The sequence below is a fragment of the Pristiophorus japonicus genome, chromosome 5 (assembly GCF_044704955.1).
Source record: "Pristiophorus japonicus isolate sPriJap1 chromosome 5, sPriJap1.hap1, whole genome shotgun sequence".
NCBI classification, from domain to species: Eukaryota; Metazoa; Chordata; class Chondrichthyes; family Pristiophoridae; genus Pristiophorus; species Pristiophorus japonicus.
In genome coordinates this window covers 249,468,248-249,492,463 of record NC_091981.1, presented here as the reverse complement: position 1 = coordinate 249,492,463, position 24,216 = coordinate 249,468,248, and the positions used below count along the sequence as shown (strand labels likewise).

The 24,216-nt window shown below is 39.1% G+C and overlaps 1 protein-coding gene across 2 annotated transcripts in view; it reads left to right on the top strand.

Annotated features, from left to right (window-relative positions):
* LOC139264666 (enhancer of polycomb homolog 1-like) overlaps nucleotides 1–24,216 on the top strand; it is a 162,938-nt gene that overhangs the window by 128,130 nt on the left and 10,592 nt on the right. The window contains exons 11-12 of one of the 2 annotated variants that reach the window (XM_070881534.1): nucleotides 21,816–21,934; nucleotides 24,026–24,161. In XM_070881534.1, the coding sequence (XP_070737635.1) occupies nucleotides 21,816–21,934; nucleotides 24,026–24,161 (255 nt within the window). Of the gene's footprint in view, nucleotides 1–21,815; nucleotides 21,935–24,025; nucleotides 24,162–24,216 lie in introns of those variants that run through there. The other variant, XM_070881535.1, reaches the window with a different exon arrangement.

The following is a 24,216-nucleotide window of genomic DNA, read 5'->3' as shown; positions in this document are numbered from 1 at the left end:
ATCTATTTGTGCAATAGCATAATCAAGAGGGTATAAACAATGAGTTTCCCTTGACATGCAATCTTGTGTTTCGTACATTTGTGCTTCTCTAAACCTTTCAAAGAAAACACTTGGTAAGGCGAGGCTAGATATGAGCCTTTATGCTGCTTTATTTCACAGACATCCAGTGAACATACAAGGCAACACATGATCGGGCTCATTTAATTCAGTCAGTACTAGTTCTCTTTGCGTAAAAATGCAAATAATGAACATGCTGTGCTTCCCTGCATCTTTGTGTTGTCTTGACGAAGACAAATAACTTCAAAATACCCCCTTAAATTATAACCTCGCAACCTTTGCATCTGATTACTCTGGCAGCTTCTGTGGTTTAAAAACCTGACCATCACTGGTCACACTTTTTTTTTCCATCATTTATTCTGACCCCTAGGAAGCAAAATCTTAGCAGACAAGCCCGACAACTGCTGAGCTCAAATGAATAGTTATCTTACCAGAATAGGTGAACATTCATTTTGACGTTCATTGCCTGAAGTATTAGTATGCAGGCAGCCACCCTGCATGAGTCCTAATCTACATTTTCCAATTCGACTGTCGTGTGAATTTAGCCGATTGAGAGCTCAGTTTGTCGATATTAGCATTTTTATATGCATTATATATTTTTTTTATATACTACACCAAGATTTCTATGTGATGACTTAGAATAGTATATAAATTACAACATGGAAACAGGTTTGTGTTGATGTTTATCCTCCACACCAACAGTAGTCCTAATCCCATAGGACCCTTCTATTCCCATATTCCTTTTTCCTTCAACCACCAACCTAATCTATTAAATGTTGACATGGTATCTGCTTCAATCACTAACTCGAATGCAGTGTTGCATTTCGCAATCTCTCAATCCTCTGAAGATAAAAAAATAAATAAATCTATGTCCCTTGTTCTAGACCCATCAATCACTGGAAACAGTCTGTTTATTTCTACTAGAACATAAGAAATATGAGTAGGCCATTTGGACCCTCGAACCTGCTCCACCATTTAATAAGATCGTGGCTGATCTGATCATGGACTCAGCTCCACTTCCCTGCCCGCTCCCCATAACCCTTTATTTCTTTATGGCTCAAAAATCTGTCTAGCTCCGCCTTAAATATATTCAATGACCCAGCCTTCACAGCTCTCTGGGGCAGAAAATTCCACAAATTTACAACCCTCTGAAGAAATTCCTCCTCATCTCAGTTTTAAATGGGCAGCCCCTTATTTCTGAGGCTATTGTTTTAGTTTCCCCTATGAGTTGAAATATCCTCTCTGCATCCACCTTGTCGAGTCCCCTCATTATCTTGTATGTTTTGATAAGATCACCTCTCATTCTTCTAAACTGCAGTGAGTAGGCCCAACCTATTCAACCTATCTTCATAAGTCATCCCCTTAATCTCTGGAATCAACCGAGTGAATCTTCTCTGAATGCAAGTATATCCTCCCTTAAATACGGAGACCAAAACTACGCAGTACTCCAGGTGTGGCCTCACCAATACCCTGTACAGTTGTAGCAGGAATTCTCTGCTTTTATACTCCATCCCCTTTGCAATAAAGGCCAACATTCCATTTGCCTTCCTGATTACTAGCTGTACCTGCATACTAACCTTTTGTGTTTCATGCACAAGAACCCCAAGGTCCCTCTGTACTGCAGCACTTTCCAATTTTTCTCCATTTAAATTATAATTTGCGCTTCTATTTTTTCTGCCAAAGTGGATAACCTCACGTTTTCCCACATTATACTCCATCTGCCAAATTTTTGCCCACTCACTTAGTCCATCTATATCCCTTTGCAGATTTTTGATATCCTCCTCGCAGTTTGCTCCCCCACCCATTTTTGCAAACTTGGCTACAATGCACTCAGTCCCTTCAACTAAGTCATTAATATAGATTGTAAATAGTTGAGGCCCCAGCACCGATCCCTGCGGCACCCACTAGTTACTGTTTACCAACCAGAAAATTACTCATTTATCTCGACTTACCCCCAACCCCGTGAACTTTTATCTTGTGCAGTATCCTTTTATGTGGCACCTTATCGAATGCCTTCTGGAAATCCAAATACACCACATCCACTGGTTTCCCCCTTATCTACCCTGCTCGTTACATCTTCAAAGAACTCCAGCAAATTTGTCAAACATGATTTCCCTTTCATAAAACCACGCTGACTCTGCTTGATTGAATCGTGCTTTTCCAAATCTCTTGCTACTGCTTCCTTAATGATGGACTCCAGCATTTTCCCAACGACAGATGTTAGGCTAATTGGTCTGTAGTTTCCTGCTTTCTGTATGCTTCCTTTTTTTTAAATAAGGGCGTTACATTTGTGGTTTTCCAATCCGCTGGGACCTCCCCAGAATCCAGGGAATTTTGGTAGATTACAACCAATACATCCACTATCTTTGCAGCCACTTCTTTTAAGACCCCAGGATGCAAGCCATCAGGTCCAGGAGACTTGTCTACCTTTAGTTCCATTATTTTACTGAGTACTACTACTTTAATGATTGTATTAAGTTCCTCCCTCCCTATAGCCCCTTGATTGTTTTTAGTGTCTTCTACAGTGAAGACCAATACAAAATATTTGTTCAGAGTCTCTGCCATTTCCCTGTTCCCCATTATTAATTCCCCAGTCTCATCCATTAAGGGACCAACATTTACTTTAGCGGCTCCTTTCCTTTTTATGTACCTGTAGAAACTCTTACGATCTTATATTTTGTGCTAGTTTACTTTCATAATCTATCTTCCCCCTCTCTTAGTCGTTCTTTGCTGGCTTTCAAAAGTTTCCCAATCCTCTGGCCTCCCACTAGTCTTGGCCACTTTGTATGCCCTTGTTTTCAATTTGATACCATCCCTTATTTCCTTAGTTAGCCACAGATGGTTATGCCTTCTCTTGGTCTTTCCTTCTCATTGGAATATATTTTTGTTGAGAATTATGAAATATCTCAAATGTCTGCCACTGCTCATCAACCGTCCCACACTTTAACCTATTTCCCAGTCCACTTTAGCCAACTCTGCCTTCATACCTTTGTAGTCTCCTTTTATTTAAGCTTAGGACACTGGTTTGAGATCCAACTTACTCACCCGCCATCTGAATTTGAAATTCATCCATGCTATGGTCACTCATTCTTAGGGGATCCTTTACTAGGAGATTGTTTATTAATTCTGTCTTATTACACAGTACCAGATCTAAGGTAGCCTGCTCCCTGGTTGGTTCTGCCATGTACTGTTCAAGGAAACTTCTGGATACACTCTATGAACTCTTCCTCAAGGTTCCCTGGCCAATTTGCAGCTTCCATTGATCATCAGAACTGACTATGTCTTATATTGTAATCATCTGCAAATTTGGGCACCATGCTCTCTAGCCCTTTTATCTAAATTATTGATGCACACAGTGGATGGAAGTGAGCCCGGAACAGAATCCTACTACCCTACCCACTTCCAACCAATATAAGAAATTCCCCTCATCTCTTCTTCTATTTTCTCCCTTCTAACCAGTTTTTAATGCAATTTGCTGCTGCTTCCCACTTGATCTTCAGTAACCTTTTACTGAAAGCTTTATGAAAGTTCCTATACACCACATCCACTATATCTGCATCACAACACGATCCTCCTTTCTGAAATCTCTCTTTTTTGTTGCTTCTATTTATTATTTTTTTCATCTAGATACTTAGTAGTTCCACCTTTTTAAAGATTTTTTTTATCAGATGTTAAACTCATCATCATAGGCAGTCCCTCGGAGTCAACTGGCCTGTAATTAACCGAAGTTAGCTCTGTCTCCTTGTTTGGAAATGAGTCTTACATTTGATGGTCCCCAGTCTCTAGCATACATCCACTCAATGAAACCCTAAAATATAATTTTCAGGACCTCTGATATTTTTCTCCTATTCCCCTCAAGGCCCTCACGTATCCCGTTGGGTCCCAGCGTTTTGTCCTCCTTTAGACTAACTAAATTCTCTAATTTTCCTTTTATTTATTATAATATCTCCTCAACTCGCTTTTAAACAATTCAGGATATACCTCCTCCTCAATTTTGTAAGCACTAAAACAAAATACTTGAGTATTCCTACCAATTTCCACTTATCACTAATCTCTCCTTACATTTGAAAATTCTCTTTTTACTGATATTAAAAAGGATTGTATTCCACAAATAAGATTGCGCCTCCTTTTTATTGTACCTTTTAGGCTCCACATGCCCCCTTCAATAATTTTGTTTCTTAACTATTCACTTCATTCTGAAAATTCAAAGTAGTCTCTTTGCAATGGTATATACTAATTCTGCAACTTTGCGATCTCCCTTTAAACATAACCCATTGTTGGTCTACGGCCCTGTATGCCAATTTCTTTCTACCTCATTCCAGTTAGTTCACTCATCTTTTTAAAATCTGCTCCATTCCCATCTAGTTCCCTTGTATTTGTACTAACTTTTTACTGTTCTATTTGGGCCTAAAATATCATATTATGGTCACTACTCCTGAAGTGTTTGCCTATATTTAACTCATCAATTCAAAATATGACAGCAACAAACATTCTTGTAGAACAAAATATGCACTGTAATTATATCGTGCAGCATTGTTTTTAAATGAAAATAAGTCTCAATTATTAGAAAATAGCCCTGCAGAACACACTGGTTTGCCAATGTCGTCCAAGCACTACTTGGTATCTGCAAGGCTACTAGTTTTCACAGGAAAAATAGATGGAATTAGGAAATATGATTCCACAAAACACTTTCAAAATCCCATGCACAAAGAACTGAATTTGACTTATTCAGTTGCCATAAACCAGTGGTATTAATTATAGCTTAATGCGCTTGCAGAATACAAGCCCCAAAACAGCAGTAATATTCTAGCTAATAACCAAATGTGATTTATTCAGTTGCTGCAAAAAAGTGTTTCTGATTATGCCTTTTACTGTGCCATTTCTTGGATTTGATAATGAATGTTTAATTTTGTCAGCCTTGGTTCAGTGGTAGCACTCGCCACTGAGTCGGAAGATTGTCGATTCAAGCCCCACTCCAGAGACACGAGCACTAAAATCCACGCTACACTCCAGTCCAGTACTGAGGGAGTGGTGCCCCCTCGGGTGAACGTTAATGATCCAATTTTGAAGAAGAGCAGTGGAGTTCTCCCCCGTGCCTGGCCAATATTTATCCCTCCGCCGTCATCACTAAAACAAATTATCTAATCATTATCTCACTGCTGTTTGTGGGACCTTGCTGTGTGCAGATTGGCTGTGGTGTTTCCTACTTTGAAGGAAATTAACGTTTACATCCAAGAGTCAATGACCTTGCATAATGTACATAACCTTGGAAGCTGGAACCTCAATGGCTGAATGATCTTTCCTGTTTCATGCTTTCTTAGTATTCCTGTTTTTTTGGGGGGCGGGGGATAGAATAGTCTGTTCTGGAAGAGTTTCAGCTAAATGTAAATTGGACACCAATATTATCTTTATTTTAGTAGGTTCTGTTAACTTTCAATTTTACTGCTCATGTTGTAATGAAATGTGCATATTTAATCATTACCCATACCTCCAGTATAGAAGACAGCATGCACGTAGATCAACTTATGTTAGCGTATTTAACTTTAGACGGTAAGCATTGGAAGAACCATGGAAGCATTTGAATACTAGTGCCCAACAAACTCAATTTTCATAATTGAAATTGATCAGATGGTTAGAATAATAATATATTCATGGGATATACGGCACAAAAACAGGCCATTCAGCCCAACCAGTCCATGCCAGCGTTTTGCTCCGCTCTAGCCTCTTCCCGTCTTTCCTCATCTAAATCTATCCACATAACCCTCTATTCCCTTCTCCCTCATATGCTTGTCTAGCCTCCCCTTAAATGCTATACTATTCGCTTCAACCACTCCCTGTGGTAGCAGGTTCCACATTCTCACCACTCTTTGGGTAAAAATGTTTCTTCTGAATTCCCTATCGGATTTTTTGGTGACTATCTTGTATTGATGGCCTCTAGTGGAAACATTCTCTCTATATCCACTCTATCAAAACCTTTCATAATTTTGAAGACCTCTATTAGGTCACCCCTGGACCTTTTTTTTTAACTGAGAAGCGAGACCCAGCCTGCTCATCCTTTCCTGATGTGTACCCTTGCATTTCTGGTATCATCCTTGTAAATCTTCTCTGTACTCTCTCCAGTGCCTCTGTATCCTTTTTATAATATGGCGACTAGAACTGTACGCAGTGCTCTTAACTGTGGTCTAACCAAGGTTCAATACAAGTTTAGCATAACTTCCCTACTTTTCAATTCTGTACCTCCTAGAAATGAACCCTAGCGCTTGGTTAGCTTTTTTTTTATGGCCTTGCACCTTTTAGTCATCTGTGTATTTGTATTCCGAGATCCCTTTGTTCCTCTACCCCACCTAGACTTGCACCCTTCAAGTAATAAGTGACCTCCCTATTCTTCTTGCCAAAATAATACCTCTCATTTATCTGTGTTGAACTGTCCTCCTGTGATTTGTTGCAGTCCTCCTCAGTATTGACGATTACCAGCCCCTCCCCATCCCATTTTCATGTAATCCACAAATTTAGAAATTGTTTTTGATTCCAAAGTTTACATCGGTGATATAAATTATATGAACAGTGGTTACCAGCACTGATCCTTGTGGAACACCACTACCCACTTTTCACTGCCAGTAGTTAGTCAAAATTCTACCTAAAGTAATAACCAGTTTTCTAAGTGTTATAGTCCCCACAGCTTGTAGAGGGCACATTCGCGCAAACACAATTTGCCCATTATGCGCAATGGTCAGTATAACGGCTGAAGTGAAGCCAGAACTGCATCCCCAATACCAAAATTAAATTTAACAGCATGCAACAAAAAAATAAACAAAAACAGCAGACAGTAACATAATTAAAATATGTGCTGCATGCACAGCATTTTTCACATGTCCTCAGCAAGCCGGCAAGAAGGCCTTGGAGTAGTGGCAGGAATTCTAGAGGCTTTTTAAAGTAATTTCCTCTTGTTAAACTTGAAGCAATTTTTTCAGTAAGGGATAATTAATTGAGGAATGCTCAAAACGAAAGTCCTGCTTGCAAGCAGTGAGTAACTTAAGAATGGGTAATCATGTGGTGCTTAAACTGCCCAAAATAGTCAGCGCAGTCAATACGTTTTAAGCGGTGTCTTTGGAATTGACATCTATAGTAATGAAAAATGGTTAGCACCATTTGTCCGATATATAAACAGCTATCCGGGATAATGGTATAAGTGCGGTCTATACTACCTTGATGTGGAATTTGGCAGAATAGTTGGCTCGAGTAACCTTCCACAGATGAGGCACAGTAAATGAAAACCGTCGGGTGACTCCTCCTGAAGGATTATACTGATGCAGGTACTTCACATTGCGTGGATATAATTGTGGAAAAGAATAGATTAAATGTTTTCTGAATTATGCTTCCTTTTACTTGTCTATATCCCATCCACTTCGACCCGAGATTCATTTGAGATTATGAAGTAGAGTAACTGCCAGAAGTGTGTTTCTTTGGGATGATAGGTGATGATTGAGGCACATGAAAGCATAGGCCGTATGCTAAACATCCGTAAGACAAAGATCCTCCACCAGCCTGTCCTCGCTGCACAGCACTGCCCCCCCCCCCCCCCCCCCCAGTCATCAAGATCCACGGCGTGGCCCTCGACAGCGTGGACCATTTCCCATACCCTCGGGGGCCTCTTATCAACAAGAGCAGACATTGGTGCAGAGATTCAACACCGCCTCCAGTGCAGGCTTCGGCCGCCTGAGGAAAAGGGTGTTCGAAGACCAGGCCCTCACATCTACCACCAAGCTCATGGTCTACAGGGCTGTAGTAATACCCGCCTTCCTGTATGGTTCAGAGGCATGGATGATGTATAGCAGACACCAAGTCGCTGGAGATATATCACCAATGATGTCTCTGCAAGATCCTGCAAATCCCCTGAGAGGACAGGCGCACCAATATCAGTGTCTTCGTCCAGGCTAACATTCCCGGTATTGAAGCACTGACCACAGCTTCGCTGGGAAGGCCACATAGTTCGCATGCCAAACACGAGACTCCCAAAGCAAGTGTTCTATGCGGAGCTCCTTCACGGCAAACGAGCCAAAGGTGGGCAGCGGAAACGTTACAAGGACACCCTCAAAGCCTCCCTGATAAAGTGCGACATCACCACTGACATCTGGGAATCACTGGCCAAAGACTGCCCTAAGTGGAGAAAGTGCATCCGGGAGGGCGTTGAGCACTTCGAGTCTCAATGCCGAGAGCGTGAAGAGGTCAAGTGCAGGCAGCGGAAGGAGCATGCGGCAAACCAATCCCACCCACCCCTTCCCTCGATGACTATCTGCCTTACCTATGACAAAGTCTGTGGCTCTCATTGGATTGTTCAGCCACCAAAAAACTCACTTTAGGAGCGGAAGTCTTCCTCGATTTCAAGGGACTGCCTATGATGAGGTGGTATAGCAGCTGGAGACTCTTTAACTTTTCCAATTGTCTCATGAATTCGACTCAGATGGCTGAATGAACAATGGAGCCTTGCAGCTGTTGTTTTAGAGTATCAGTGGGTGGCAGATTATCCAGACACTCATGAATACTCCAGCAACCATGGTTGAAGAATTGATGGTTTTCCTGTTTGTTTAATATAGTACTGTAACCCAAATTTTCCTCCTTCGTTCCAAAAAGATATACATTGTAAGCATTGTGCTGACCCATTGCTAGGTTAATTTTGCATGTGAAAGGTCCATAGTCCATGAATCCCTACAGATTTTTTTATCGGTACATTTAACTCAAATGCACCACCATTAGTGCAACAAAATAGACAATTTCAACAAAATTGCTACAGCTTGATGGCTTCTATTTTGCAAGGCTTATGGGTGCGTTCAGGAACTGTTTTGTGAAATATAACATCCATGCACACAGGAGTTCTCTAGTTTGTTGCAAGTTGACTGCTGCAATACTCAATTGAAATGGGAGAATTTGAGGGTTGTCATCCGGTCTGGGTGGACGAAGTTATATTCCCTTGCTTAATTCAAACACGTTTGGTCACCATACAGTCTTTTAGATGCTTTAAAAAAAAAAATAACATGCAAGTGCAAAAAAAACCCTTTTACTTTCCAAGAGTGAATATTTAAAAATTAACACAATACCCAAAACTCAAGTATTTTAAGCATTTTACATTTCTATTGTTGGGAATTGGGATGGCCATTCTTTTGAGAGATGAGTGATTTTGGTTAGAGTAACGTATATCCTACCACCCCTCATCTTTGCTAAAATAGATTTGACAGTGACCAGTTTTAATGATGCTTTAAAGAAAAATGTTATGAGAATTGCACTCAGTTGTACGCAACTGGCTTAAACTTGTACAATGAAAATAGCAGTGTGTTATAAACTGTAAGCATGCGACAAAATCAACCCTGCAGTTTATAAAGTTGTTTGAACCCAGAAATAGCACTGCAGAATTGATCCAACCCAGCTATTTGTTTTATATTGTGATTTTCTGTATCATAAGATGACTGGAAGAGAGGCTCAACTTATAAAATATGGGAAGGTTTCTACATTGCTGAAAGGAAGGTACAAGAAATGGGCAGTCTTTTTTGGATGGATTTGGAGAAAATGTTACTGGTAGGATTGTTGCCACACAAGGTGTATGTATTACTGTGGCAGATTATAAGACCAGTAATGAGGCTTCAGTTATAATCATGGGGAATTTTAATATTTCCTGACAGACTTGCAGCGCAAGGGAATTTATTGAGTCCTACACAAAAACTCTTAAACAGCAGGTGAAGAAATTCACAAGAGGGAAGACGATACTGGATTCTAATGAGGCAGTAATCCATTTTGAACATTTGGGGTCTTGTGAACATAGTTAAATTAAGATTGAAACAAAGACGGAACTGATAACAATTAGGAAAATGGATTTCAGGAAAGCAGACTTAAAGGGATGAAATGCTATATTAAAGGGATAAAATGGGAAGAACTATTTCAAGGGAAGATATGGAAGGAAAATGGGAATGCTTTAAGGGGAATTTTGTTTTCATCGTAAAGGCAGTTTATCCCAGAACTGAGATGGATTTTAAAAAAGTATATTATAGAATGCTTTATGGGGAATGGATGCATAAATTTCTGAAGAAACGTACAGAAAGCAAAGGATAGTTACTTTTAGTCTTCAACTGGAGAAAGGAATGTTAGATGTGTTTTTGTGTTTGCTTTGAATGCATTGTTTATTTTGGAAGTTTATAATGAATATTTGCCAGTAATTACAGAATTAGTTATGACTAATTTGATACGTATTTCATACTTGTTACATTTCACTGTTTTCATTTGTGATTAGCTAGGCCAGGAAATCTTGTATGATAGCTTTTTTTGTGTCCGTTAATCGGTAGGATATTTGCGGCTAGAATTTCCATAAAAACCGCCGCCGCCAGATTGCCGCCCAAAAAGATCGCTAAGATTCTTAAATTAACGCCGGCAAAAAATTGTGCAAAAAAAGGAAAAAAATACCGTCCGGCGAGAAAATGGATCTTGCATGTAGATTATCGGCGGTTAAACGCGATCCTGGGCAAATTGGGTGGCTCTTAATCACAATGGGCGGTAATTACTCAAATTTAGACCGAGGCTGCAGTTGGGCCTAGGGAGGGGGGAAAACTGTATTTTTTCCAAGAAATAAAAAATAAGAAAAAATTCTCAAGACCCTTTTTAACTTAATCACAGTAAAAGAATTTTAGAAGAATTATAAAAAAACACTTTAACTTGCCTTTCTTAGCAGGGCTACTTACCTGCCGCCCAGCTCCGGCTGCTTTTTGTGGGCGTTTTTTACGATTTTACCTACAGGTCATCACTGAGCCCAAACTTGGGTGGTAGCGTTTTTTTTTCGACAGTGTACGCCGGCGGAACTCCTTGTGAAATGGAGTGGAAATTTTCCTCTGGTAGTTTTCCGCCGGAAACGGAGTGGAAATTCTAGCCCTGTCTTTAGATTATCACCATCATTGGAGTTTTAAGCAACTTGGAGACAAACTGGTTTATTGCATCTACTGTCATATTCCAGTTTGGTTTTGGTTCAGTCTCATGAGCTGTGTATTATACCAATATTTCCCATGTTTAGGGTTTTATAAAGTTTAAAAATGACCAATACGTTTGTGTGGTGTTTGGTAATAGCCATGTAAGCGCTATATGTTGGATCCTTACATTTTTTCCTCCAATTAGAAATTCACATTTTCTCTGGGTTTTTTGGTCTGGTTGTGTATTCTAACGATTCACATTCATTGGCATCGTATTTGAGGTCAGTTTCTCTTATTCATTCTTTAGTAACTTGTAATATGTCCAGTAAATATTTGGGAATTAAGCTAGTGTAGTTGTGCAGTTTCATATAGTTTGTCTAATATTTTAGCAGTGTTGGATCAAGCCCATTTTGCTATATACTAGTTGATCTCTTGTGGTGTTGCACTTGGGAAGTCAGTATCCAGTATAATTAGTATTAACTTTGCTTGTGTTTGTGTGGTGTTTGGAGGAATAAGGGAGAGGAATGGGATGAAGTGGATGAAAAGAGAGGAAGGAGAGACAAGTTGAGTGGGTAGCTGTAAGGGAAAGATATAGGAGCCACGGGTCATTTTAATATTCCCCTTCTTGACAAATGTGAAAAATAATTAGTGTGCAGGTTGAAGCTCCTGAGTTCAAAGATAGTTAGTTTTGATTCTTATACGTGTTCAATTGGTGTTAATTATATGTATTGTGTGAATCATACTTTTATATTTTTTGGTTTATATGTTGGCTGGATGTTAATATGACGAATTTCAAATAAAATGTTCCAATAGTAGCTCATATACCAAATATCTTTCATTACATTTCAAAGTAATTTGTTTTTGAGATGCAAATGGAGCACACTTAATCCAAGACTGATGGGTTATTATTTAAAAAATTGGGTCATGCAGATCATCATTCATCTGTACATGTGGTGAGACACTTAGTCCTTCCATAGTTTTGTTTGATGCAACGTATTAGCATTTTTTTTTGTTTGTTTTGGACAGTTCTTACAAGTGCTACTTTAATGGAGAGCTGCAGAATGACTATTCTGTGAAGTTGTCCAAATTGATACAAAAATATTTTGTTGAAAAAACTTTCAAACTTTCCTGGTGGCTTAATGAATAAAGCCACTTCCAGTACTAAACCATGTCAATCCAGAATGTTCCTGCACTGTGATGTATTTGTTGATCTAACTTGGGACAACTTTGGGGTACTATTCTAGATCTTGGTTATCCTAGGCTAAGGAGGGGAAATCAGATTGAGTTTCTTGCTCCTGGATGTTATCGGTTGACATGCTAGAAAATAATATTGGTGGTATGATTAGATGTCTAGATGTGGGATATAAGATTGAGTGGTTTGACCATGTATATTGTTAAACCTTGACATTGAGTTGCAACCTTGAACTTGTTAGCTGGCATCTATTGTGCATACTGTATAGTTTGTCACCTGCTGTGCTAATAGTAAGGGAGAGGTATTTAAGTTACAGTGCTATCTGGGTACTAACTGGTTACCTCAGCAACTGAAATCACTTCTGCAGATTTGAACCAAGCCTAGTAAATGTATTTTCAAAAATGGATCAATGTATAAGGATCATTAGGTCATGCTGATTGTTCATCACTGCTGCTCTAATTGATGAATTGTTTAATGTGAAGGTCAGGTGCAATATACTTTTTAAAATTAATTTTACATGTAAAAATGCAGTGTTCTGATTTTATATGTAGATTTAATAGAAACCAGGGCATACATTAGCCTATTGAAAAACTTGAATAATAAGCAGTGAGGAGGATAGTAATGCAGATGAAATGGGCAAACAGATGGCAGATGAAATTTAATGCAGAGAAGTGTGAAATGATGCATTTTGGAAGGAAAAATGAAGACGGGCAATATAAATTAAAGGATGCAATTTTAAAGTGGGTGCAGGAACAGAGAGACCTGGAGGTTCATGCACATAAATCTTTGAAAGTGGTAGGACAAGTTGATCTGGCTGATTTAACAAAGACACATATAGGATCCTTGGCTTTATGAATAAGAGGTTATAAGAGTACAAAAGCACAGGTATTATGGTAAACTATTATAAATCACTGGTTCGGCCTCAGCAAGAATATGGTGCCCAGTCAAGGCCTTGGAAGAGGGTGCAGAGGTGATTTACCAGAATTATACCAGGGATGAGGGACGTCCGTTATGTGGAAAAACTAGAAAAGTTGGTATCATTCTCCTTGGAGCAGAGAAGGTTAAGGGGCAACCTAATAGAGTTGTTTTAAAAATTAAGTGGTTTTGATCTAGGGTAGATAGGGCGAAATTTTCCACTGGCACGAGGATTGGTAATCAGAGGACACAAATTTAAGATAATTCGTAAAAAGCTAAGGGGAGATGAGAATTTTTTTACACAGCAAGTTTATGATTTGTACTGTACTGCACTGCTAGAACAGGGGGTGGCAGCTAATTCAACAGTAACTTTCAAAAGGGAATTGGATGTATACTTGAAAATGAAAAATTTGCAGAGCTATGGGAAAAGAACAGGGGAGTGAGACAAATATTTTGTAACTGTCTTCACAGTAGAAAATGCAAAAAGCATACCTAAAATGGTAGGGAACCAAGGGCCTAGTGAGGGTGAGGAACTTGCATATAAGTAGATTAAAAAGTACTAGAGAAACTAATGGGACTAAAAGCCGACAAGTCCCCTGGAACTGACGGCTTACATCCTAGGGTTCTAAAATAGGTGGCTGCATTGGTTTTCATCTTTCAAAATTCCCCAGATTCTAGAACTGTCCCAGCAGATTGGAAGGTAGCAAATGAAACACCGCTATTCGAGAAAGGAATGAGAGAGAAAACCGGGAACTACAGGCCAGTTAGTCAGACATCAGTTGTCGGCAAAATGCTGGAATCCATTGTTAAGGAAGTGGTATCAGGGCACTTAGAAAATCATAACATGATTAGGCAGAGTCAACATGGTTTTATGAAAGAGAAATGGTGCCTGACAAATTTTATTCGTGTTTTGAGGATGTAACTAGCAGGGTAGATAATGGGGAACCAGTGGATGTAGTATATTTGGATTTCCAAAAGGCATTCAGTAAGGTGCCACATAAAATCTTATTACACAAGATTAGGGATCATGGGATTGGAGGTAATGTATTTGCATGGATAGAGGTTTGGTTAATGACAGAAAACAGTACGGATAAACCGGTCTTTTTCAGGTTGGCAGACTAATTAGTGGGGTGCCACAAGGATTAGTGCTGGGGCCTCAGCTATTTACAATCCATATTAATGACCTAGATGGAGGGACCGAGTGTAATGTATCTAAGTTTACTGACTGTACAAAGCTAGGTGGGACAGTAAGCTATGAGGAGAACACAAAGCGTCTGCAAAGGGATATAGATAGACTAAGTGAGTGGGCAGTAAGGTAGCAGATGGAATATAATGTAGGGAAATTTGAGGTTATTCACTTTGGTAGGAAGAATAAAAAAAAAATTTTAAATGGTGAGAAACTTTTAAATGTGGGTGTTCAGAGAGATTTGGATGTCCTTGTGCAAGAAACACAAGGCTAGCATGCAGGTAAAGCAAGCAATAAGGAAGGCAAATGGCATGTTGTCCTTTATTGCAAGGGGGTTGGAGTATGAGTAAGGAAGTCTTGCTACAATTGTATAAGGCCTTGATGAGACCACACCTGGAGTACCGTGCACAGTTTAGGTCTCCTTATCTAAGGTAGGATATACTTGTTTTGGAGGCAGTGCAATGGAAGTTCACTAGATTGATTCCAGGGATGAGAGGGCTGTCTTATGATGGATTGTGTAGAATATGCCTATACTCTCTAGAGTGTGAGAGATGATCTCATTGAAACATACAGGATTTTGAAAGGGATTGACAGGGTAGATGCTGAGAGGTTGTTTCCCCTGGCTGGAGTGTCTAGAACTAGGGGGCATAGTCTCGGGATAAGGGGTAGGCTATTTAAGACTGAGAAAAGGCGGAATTTCTTCAATCAGGGTTGTGAATCTTTGGAATTCTCTTCCCCAGAGGACTATGGATGCGAGTCTCTGAATATATTCAAAGCTGAGATAGATAGATTTTGGGGGTTTGGGGGAATCAAGGGATATGGAGATCGGGCGGGAAAGTGTTGAGTTCGATGATCTGCCATGATCTTATCGAATGGCAGAGCAGACTTGAGGGGCCATATGGCCTACTCCTATTTTTTTGTGTTCTTAATTGAATAGCTCTTTCCAAGAGCTGTCACAGGCACGATGTGCCAAATTGCGGCCTCCTGTGCCGCACAATGTGCTAATGGCTGCCTCCTGTGCCGTATGATTCTACGGTTCAAACTAATTGCTCATTCCTTTCATTTAATGGGCTCCATTCAGTGCACTAAAACACACATACAATTATTTTCCCCTTCTCTTTCCTCACCCCCTCCCTGGTATAAGAGATGGAGGCTGTATCTATATACTGTTAAAACAGTTGAGTGGCTGCAACATTTTTATGGATATAACAAAGAAAAAAAGGTTACTAATAAACCTTCGGGTACTAGACAAGGCTGTTGAAAGAACTTGTGTTATTATGTTGAAGAAATAACTGGAGAAATGGACAATAGAGCGATGTAATGACAAGGCAAGAGAATGCAATTGAGAGCAACGAAAAAAGATAGGTTTGTTGAACCAAATATCATTTTCCTGTTCCTAAACTTTCTCTCTCTATAATTGGAGGTCATGTTTGCACTCTAGAATTGACTAATTGGGAAAAAAAATTAAAATAGACAATGGTGTTGACACAGTGCCATTGTATTTGCCCACCAAGCCTTTCATAGGACACAAGGAGAATGTTGCAGGTCTAAATATCTCAGTATCATGGTAATGATCCAGTTTCAAGATTCATCTATTCTCAATCCCCTGTTGGTAGCCAGGGCTTATCTAGTACAGTATATGGAGAATGCTCTCCTTATGAAGAATGATGACCCTACTAGGTAGGCAATCCTATATTAGATTGTGATGCAATGTATGTAAACATCATTTAAATGTTATTGCTGATTTTGAAAGCATGTGTTTCTTGGGGCATTTTGTCAGGTTCTATTGTTGAGTCAAAATTTGGGAGAAAATTGGACCCACAAAAAACATCAGTAAGTTCAGAAAAAAATAAATATATATTTGGAACATCACCCATAATGTACACATGCATATGTGCATTTATTATTTTATGTGCATGAAGTATATACTAAAAAATACTGATGCTTCATAAAATGTTATGCCCTTTATTGCCATCAGTAACATTCCCAAATACAATGAAAATTAAGGAAATTTCAACTTATGTCAAAACAGTTCTCTGTTGAATTTGGCAATAAAAGTCTGTTCTAGAGATGTGTGGGTATTTAAGTTGTGACATTACAAACAAAGTGTGATGGGCATGCTATACAATGCATTATGTGTGATAACTTCACAAATGTGAAGCGTATGTACTTCCAGACCCAGTTTAAGTATAAAATTGGGAGGGAATTGTTCTTTACCAATGCCCCCAAAATCTTGAGTGTACAATGCAATTAATCATTAAATATACGCACAAGTGAAATTGCAAATATAGACCCCATTGCTTATAACGGATGTGTTCGCGCCAACACAAATTACCCGCTAAACGTGATGGCCGGTATAACGTCTGGGTAAAGTTTATTTCTCTCTCTCTCTTCCCATTCGTCGTCCGCCCAGGCCACAACTCCCTGTTTTCATTGTCTGAAAACGTGTGGACTGTATTGAAATCGCACTGAAACATCTGACGCACTTGAGATCAATTGTTTAATAGATATAACCCTCAGACAATGTGGTTGCTTTAATAGTGGTTCAAATATGTCTTTTTTTAATTATCTTGCTTTTACAACGCAACATGTATATCCCAGTTTGCGTTAACAGGTTAGTCCGTGATTGGGAACTGCAGCCAACTGAATGGCAACAAGTGAAAGCACAGCCATTTGTTTTAACATGAGGATCCCACTTCGTTTGTACAGAATCATTGCCAGTTAGCATTAGTGACTGTAGCTGCATCGTATCCATTACTAAAGAGAAAACCTTATAATTTTCCAATAACAACACGGGTGATTAATTTATTCAGCGTATCAATGTAACATGCCACCTATTCGCATCTTTCAATGAAAAAGACCAGCCGTAAATATTTTTTTTAATCAATCAGAAATTCCTCCATACACAAGCCAAATGAAATATTGTAAATGTACTCCGGCTTGCTGAACACCCTCCAGACGCAAGATACACAGGTCAATGTTAAACACAGCCCTCCGATCGCCATTACACAATGCGTTTCTTGGCTTTGAAGAACTGCTGCAGATAGAAGACTTGACGGGTTACCAGGCCCATGGAGAAAATGCTGATGTACAAGACCCAAGCACTGGTGGATTCGTTGGTGTCCTTCATCTCTTCTCACTTCTTCATGTAAGCGAAGTCGTTGACGATGGACTTCCGACAAGATCCTCTAATCGCCATAGCTCCGCTTCCAGGGGCTTTAACTGCTCAGCTTTGTTCTCAGAACACAAAATAGAAAATAATCAGCTGGTCAGGAAGAAAGGGAAACTGCTTCTCAATACACAATGTTCGAACTCACACGGGAGGTTAGGACTTGATGACAGGTAATCGCTCGTTAACAAAGTGAGAACTGCTGTTGAAGTGTCCAAAATAACTGGCCCGCTTAATAAAGTTTACGTGTCACATTTGTAATTGACGCCTATGGTAACGGCAATGCTTAGTGCCTTTTGCTTGATAAGATGGTTGTTCGGGATAAACGGGGACTATCTATACAGTCAAGTGGTTCCAACATTCTTATGGTATTGTGCCTGCAGATGAGTCAGTTTATGTGACCCCATTAAGTACAGTGGATCTCGACTAACATTACATTACACTGTACTAAATCATGTGCACTTCTGCATCTGTCAACCTAATCATTCCTCTCATCATCATTGCAGTGTAGCTGGTACTCAGCTCCAGAACCAGCACCTGCCTATAAAACGCCATTGGTTTCCCTACTTCTCCCTACCCTTGCTTGCTGCCTCATTTCTATTCCTCCCATCTCCTCTGTCTCTTGTCCCTGTACCACCTTGGAGCTTGTCTCCCTGCCCTCTAACTCTTGTTTGATTTGAATATAGAACTTGGTCTTAACTCCCTGTTTGCAACACCATAGAAGATTAACTAATTAAAATAAATACTGAATGTAATTTAACCGTACTAAAATTCCATATCAGAAAATCTCAAACTAGTTCTTAAATGAAGTAAATCTATTGGAGTTCAGAGTTTGACATTCACCTTCAAATCATGTTGCTTTCTCCAGATGTGAAAAGAAACTAAAGTTGTAAAGTTTATCTGTCATGCAGATAACGCTTCAGAGACATAAAAAGCTGCTTCAACACAGGCTGCATCCAGAACTTCGCTTAGACATTGTTTCCACAAATACTGCTATGCTATCTTTATTGAATCCTTTTGTCTTGTAAAAAGTATTTTGAAGCTGGTATTTGATAACATCATTGCTATCTTTGAACACACACATTTCACCTCCAATTTCAAAATTAATCAGAATTCCAATAGATTTAGGAAATATTTATAATACTGTAGTTTAAATTCTAAAAGATATACAGCATTGAAAAAAAGCTTTTTGGACCCTAGATTACTGCATTCTGTATGCTTATGTTTATGTTGGGTGGGGGGGGGTACTTGTGCTGTGGCTGCCTGTCTCCGATCTGACTGGAACTCCAGTTTTCCTGTGGTTAGAGTTCATCAGAGTAATAAAATTTAAAAGTTGAGTCTGTAAATGACCGTGTCCCTACTCTCAACATTTAAATAACTGTATGTAAGTTTTTAAAGTATTCAGGAAGTTGAAGGGGAGCCCTTGGCACTTTTTGTATCCAGTTTGTCACTGCACTGGAGTTGCTCCCTAACCTGGGAGTTTCTTCCTGCTCTCCAGAGTTCGGTTAGGCACTGATTTAGAAATTATACAACAGCCGTACTATTTTTCAGCAATGCTAAAGTTGTAGCATAAGCTTTAAGTTCTCAAATGAGCTGATATCCGTTCATTTCTAAATGTTTATGATTCCTATGAAACAAGGGAAAGATCAGCCCTTGGGTAAATCTGCATATGATGTCCTGTCTGTGGGAAAACTTTGCTTGGGAAAATTTGACTTTACTGGGGACCCACAACCTATATTAAATTTGAGATGAATCTTAGGCTTCCATCGTCCATCCATAATTCCTACTATCTTGTTGCAAGAGGCCATCCACACATAAAAGTACACAATGACAATACCAATGTGTGTTAAAGCATAATTGTTTTTGTAATGAATTGGTCATCTTCTGTATATTGGAGAACATTTCTATATTCAAAATTCAAGAAGCTACCCAGGTATACACTGACAGCAGCAAAAATCTATGTGCTGCATTCCATATGAGAGCTGGATATTGGTCATGTTGCTTGCTTCAATATAATCAGAAAATATGGCAATTCACTCTATTTTAATAGTTAAAGAAAGAAAACTGTTGGAACAATATTCAGTCACAGAGGGGGAGGAAAGAAATCATGTCTGCAGTTTTGCTTTTTGGTGGGGGAGGGAGGGGATGAGTTGAGGTTGATGGATCAATTTGTTTAAAAGACAAACTTTAAGCTCAAGATGGTGAACTACTGCAGCTACTAAAAGTTCATAGCTCATTCATTGCATTCTTGGGTAATTTGAGACTGTGTTCAGTGCTTCATCAGCTAAAATATTTTAATGCTTTGTCCTCCACTAAGTAGCCCATCCAGAGATAGAATTTCAAACTATCTTGCAGAAATGCTATGAAACCCCTGTGCACCAAGAATCCCTATTTTGTTTGTGTACAATGCATGCAGTATTCTTTAGACACGCAGATGAGGTTAATCTAACTTGTCTTGATCTTGTATGACTCTTGATTCCGTTATAAAAGAATGCAGATAAGGTTCTAGGATGGCCTTGCTATTGAATGTTTGTGCAAAAATATTTTCTCAATTTTTGAAAGATGCTTTCTGAAAAAAATACTTGCTATACAGTAGCTGCCCTCTCATTTGGAGCTGCCATCAGCTTGTTGATTTAAGGTTTGCTGCTGAAATGGTTGGGCATTGAGCCTTGACTTCCGGCAGTTTTTCACTAAGATGTGAATGGTGCTGGAAACCAAGGCTGAGATTCGTGGTCTTATCTTGGAATGTTCCTTTTTAAAATAAATATAACTGTATATATGCACAGCAAGTAGAATGATGCATCTTATAAGAATCATGTAATACAGAAAATATTATTCTGCTGCTAAAAAGAAGCTTTGTCCCTTTAAAGCAGAAATGTATATGGCTGTTGATTAAACAGGTGGTTAAGAGTTCAATTGTCCTTTGGCGTGGGGTCAGAACCCTAGCTTGCTCTTTTTTTTTTTAAATGTGGTAGTCACTCGGGTTATAAACAATCTAGTCCCTATCAAATGATTGCCTTTCTTCAGTTTTGTAAAACAAAGTTTGACATAAATGTATATGTGATTTGAATTGAGGAATTGAATTTTAAAATATATTTTTTGCATCTCTATGATGTAGCTCAAAGTAAATTGGATGCTGTACTGTTTTATAATGACAGGAGTTATTGTACCATCTAATGTATAGTGTATTCTTCAGCTAAAATGGAGACAATTTTTAATTGTCCTGTCCTTTATAAGGCCAGAAAGTCTAATTTCAAGAAGTTAGCAGTGTGCGATCATTCAAGTATACAATGACAGTTCTGCTTTTGGTAAATGATAGAAACGAGCAGCTCATATAATTTGGCTGGTTGTACTTTTTCTAACTTGATGTTACTGATCAATAAGTTGGCAACAAATTTTTTTTAAGACCCCACATGCATGTGTATCATGCACTCGTGTTTTTTGTGAGTGGTTGAACAGAGTCAATCCTGATGGTCCTCAATGCAATTGTAGTCTATTTTAATGTAATTTGCTACTGTAAATGCAAGTCAAAATCTAATGCCTGGAAGAAATGCAGCGCTTTTTGGATCAATTGTCTTCTCTTCTCATCAATCACCCTCAATGTAGTTTGGAAATACTGGATAAAAATCTGGAGAGGAAACCCCAACGGATTTTTTTTTCTCCTTTCCTCTTTCTCCATCCCCCACCCCGACCAATTTTTTAAAATCTCCTTTTCCTCTTTCTCTTTCGCCACCGTACCCCCCCCCCCCTCCATTGATCCACGGATGCTGTCACTAATTGTAACATCCCAACTGTTCCCTTAACTGATACCGCTTAACTTGATATGGGCTAGCCCTCAAGCCTGGAACATTGTGTATACGTGAACTAAATGTTTACAGATTCTTGTATGCTGAGTGGAGACAGGTGGGGAGTCGCTCTGATTGTCGTCCTTGTCAGCAAGATTTTAATGCAGTATCTTATCTCTTGTCTGTGCCCTCTTTCCCTCCTCCTGCAAAAAAATCTCAGTCACTTTGATTTTTATCTTCAGCTACTCAGAGTTGATCAAATGTTGTGAAAACTAAATCCTACTGAATAGTGTGTTGTGTTGAGATGACTAGTCTTAATTTGTGGGGAAGGTTGACTTACTTTCTTGCTTGGAAGGGGTATCAGTACACGTTGGAGAAGTTGTATCCCCGTGAAATTTGTGTCTAATCAACATTTTTAACTTGAAAAATATTAATTTTAGTGCTGTTACAATATTTACATTGTATGTAGAATATAAAATTTTCAGAATTTTAAGATTAATTGCGTGTTTTTTCACTGCTCTTAATTTTGCATCAAATTTGCCTTAATAAATTAATTTGTGTTCAGCATTTACAGCAGAACAATACCAGCAACATCAACAGCAGCTAGTACTGATGCAGAAACAACAGCTTGCACAGATTCAGCAGCAGCTAGCACATAATAATTCAGGCTCCAATACTTCACAGGTAAGAATGAGCAGAGCTCTGTTCAGAAAAGCCTGTTACTTTAAAAGTAGTACTGTAAACCACATAGAATTTGGCATTCAACAGCAGACATGACCTTCAGATGAAGAATCTTTTTTTTATAAAATTACAATACTTTAAAGACAGTCTCATCATCAGAACTTCTTTTAAAATGTAAATCTTTTCACATAATTAGCATTTTTGTTTCTTTAAATAATGATATTACTGAAGGAGACTGAAGCAAATTATTAACAGTCGAAAAAACATAGGCCGGGATGAACGGTTTTGTCTGTTCAGCAACCCACCTGGGTTTGATTGATAGTTGAAAGCATCCTATATCACAGTAATGCATAATCCATTTTTAACTATTGCTGTAGTAAATTTGAGGAAGTTATGCTTTCTCAACTGAAAGCAACCACAGTTGTACTGTAGGATTGTGGCATGCTTGGCACTAAAAGTTTGTGATTAAAAGTGAGAAAAGGTTCTGTTAGATGCCTACCTACCAAGTAGAGGGAGTTGATATACTAAATGATACTGTACATATTATTCTTCATATTTTTGTAGAATATTTTATACACAAGATCGATGAGATAAGGTGGTGAAGAAGGCATACAGAATACTTGCCATTATTAGCCGAGGCATTGAATACAAGAGCAGGGAGGTTATGCTTCAACTATATAAAACTAGTTAGGCCACAGCTAGAGTACTGGGTGCAGTTCTGGTCACCACTTTACAGGAAAGATGTGATTGCACTAGAGAGGGTACAGAGGAGATTTACGAGGATGTTGCCAGGACTGGAGAATTTTAGCTATGAGGAAAGATTGGATAGGCTGGGTTTGTTTTCTTTGGAACAGAGGAGGCTGAGAGGAGACATTATTGAGGTGTATGAAATTATGAGGAGCCTAGATAGAATGAATAGGAAGGACCTATTTCCCTTTGTAGATGGGTCAACAACCAGTGAGTATAGATTTCAAGTAATTGATATGATGTTTAGAGGGGATTTGAGGGAAAATGCCTTCACATAATAGGTGGTGGGGGTCTCGAACTCACTGCCTGAAAGGGTGGTAGAGGCAGAAACCCTCACCACATTTAAAAAGTATTTGGATGTGCACTTGAAATGCCGTAACCTACAGGACTACGGACCAAGAGCTGGAAAGTGGGATTAGGCTGGATAGGTCTTTGTTGGCCGGCGCAGACACGATGGGCCGGAATGGCCTCCTTCTGTGCTGTAAATTTCTATCATTCTATATTCTCCTATGAGAGTGTATCTTTGGTTGTGCCATCAACAATACTATTCCTGGCTACCAATGAGAAACCCTGCAAGAGCAATTCAGTAGAGGAAAATGGTGCCTGTTATTCCAATGGAAGATGTTTTGTGCTGTTTACTTGTTCCATGCTGTAACAGGTGCCCCAATGCATCATGCCATTATATTTGTAGGCCTTTTCAATGTTTAAATGAAATTATACAATTGCTATAAGATTCATAATTGAGTTCATTATTGAGTACACTCGGCCTATATTCTCGTATTTAGAAGAATGGGAGGTGATCTCTTTGAAACATACAAAATTCTGACAGGGTAGATGCAGGGAGGATGTTTCCGTTGACTGGGGAGTCTAAAACCAAGGGTCACAATCTCAGAATAAGGGGTCGGCCATTTAGGACTGAGATGAGGAGAAATGTCTTCACTCACAGTGTGGTGAATCTTTGAAATTCTCTACCCTGGAGTGCTGTAGAGGCTCAATTGCTGAGTATATTTAAGATAGAGATCGATATATTTTTGGATATTAAGGGAATCAAGGGATATGGGGATAGTGCAGGAAAGTGGAGTTGAGGTAGATCAGCCATGATCTTATTGAATGGCGGAGCAGGCTCGTGGGCCGAATAGCCACTCCTGCTTCTATTTCTCATGTTCTTATAATGGCTTAGCACTCTTGCTGTGGTGAATTTTGTAGGATACATACACCTGAAATATTGCAATGCTAATTCTAGTATTGTAAATTGTTTTCTTTTAAAATTTGTATTGATTTTAGGTTGTTTGCAAGAATATTTCTGGACTTTGTGTGACTTGATGCACCTATATTTTTATGTGGCAGGGTTCTGTTTCAAAAACATTGGATTCAGTTAGTGCACAATTTGCTGCCTCAGCTTTGATGACACCAGAACAGTTGATGGCATTCAAGGCAAAAGAGGAAGTAGTGCTTGGAATCAACGGTGTCCTACAAGCCTCAGGTGAGTCTAGATTTTCACAAAATGGGAACTTAATTAAATAAGTTTGATACATGTG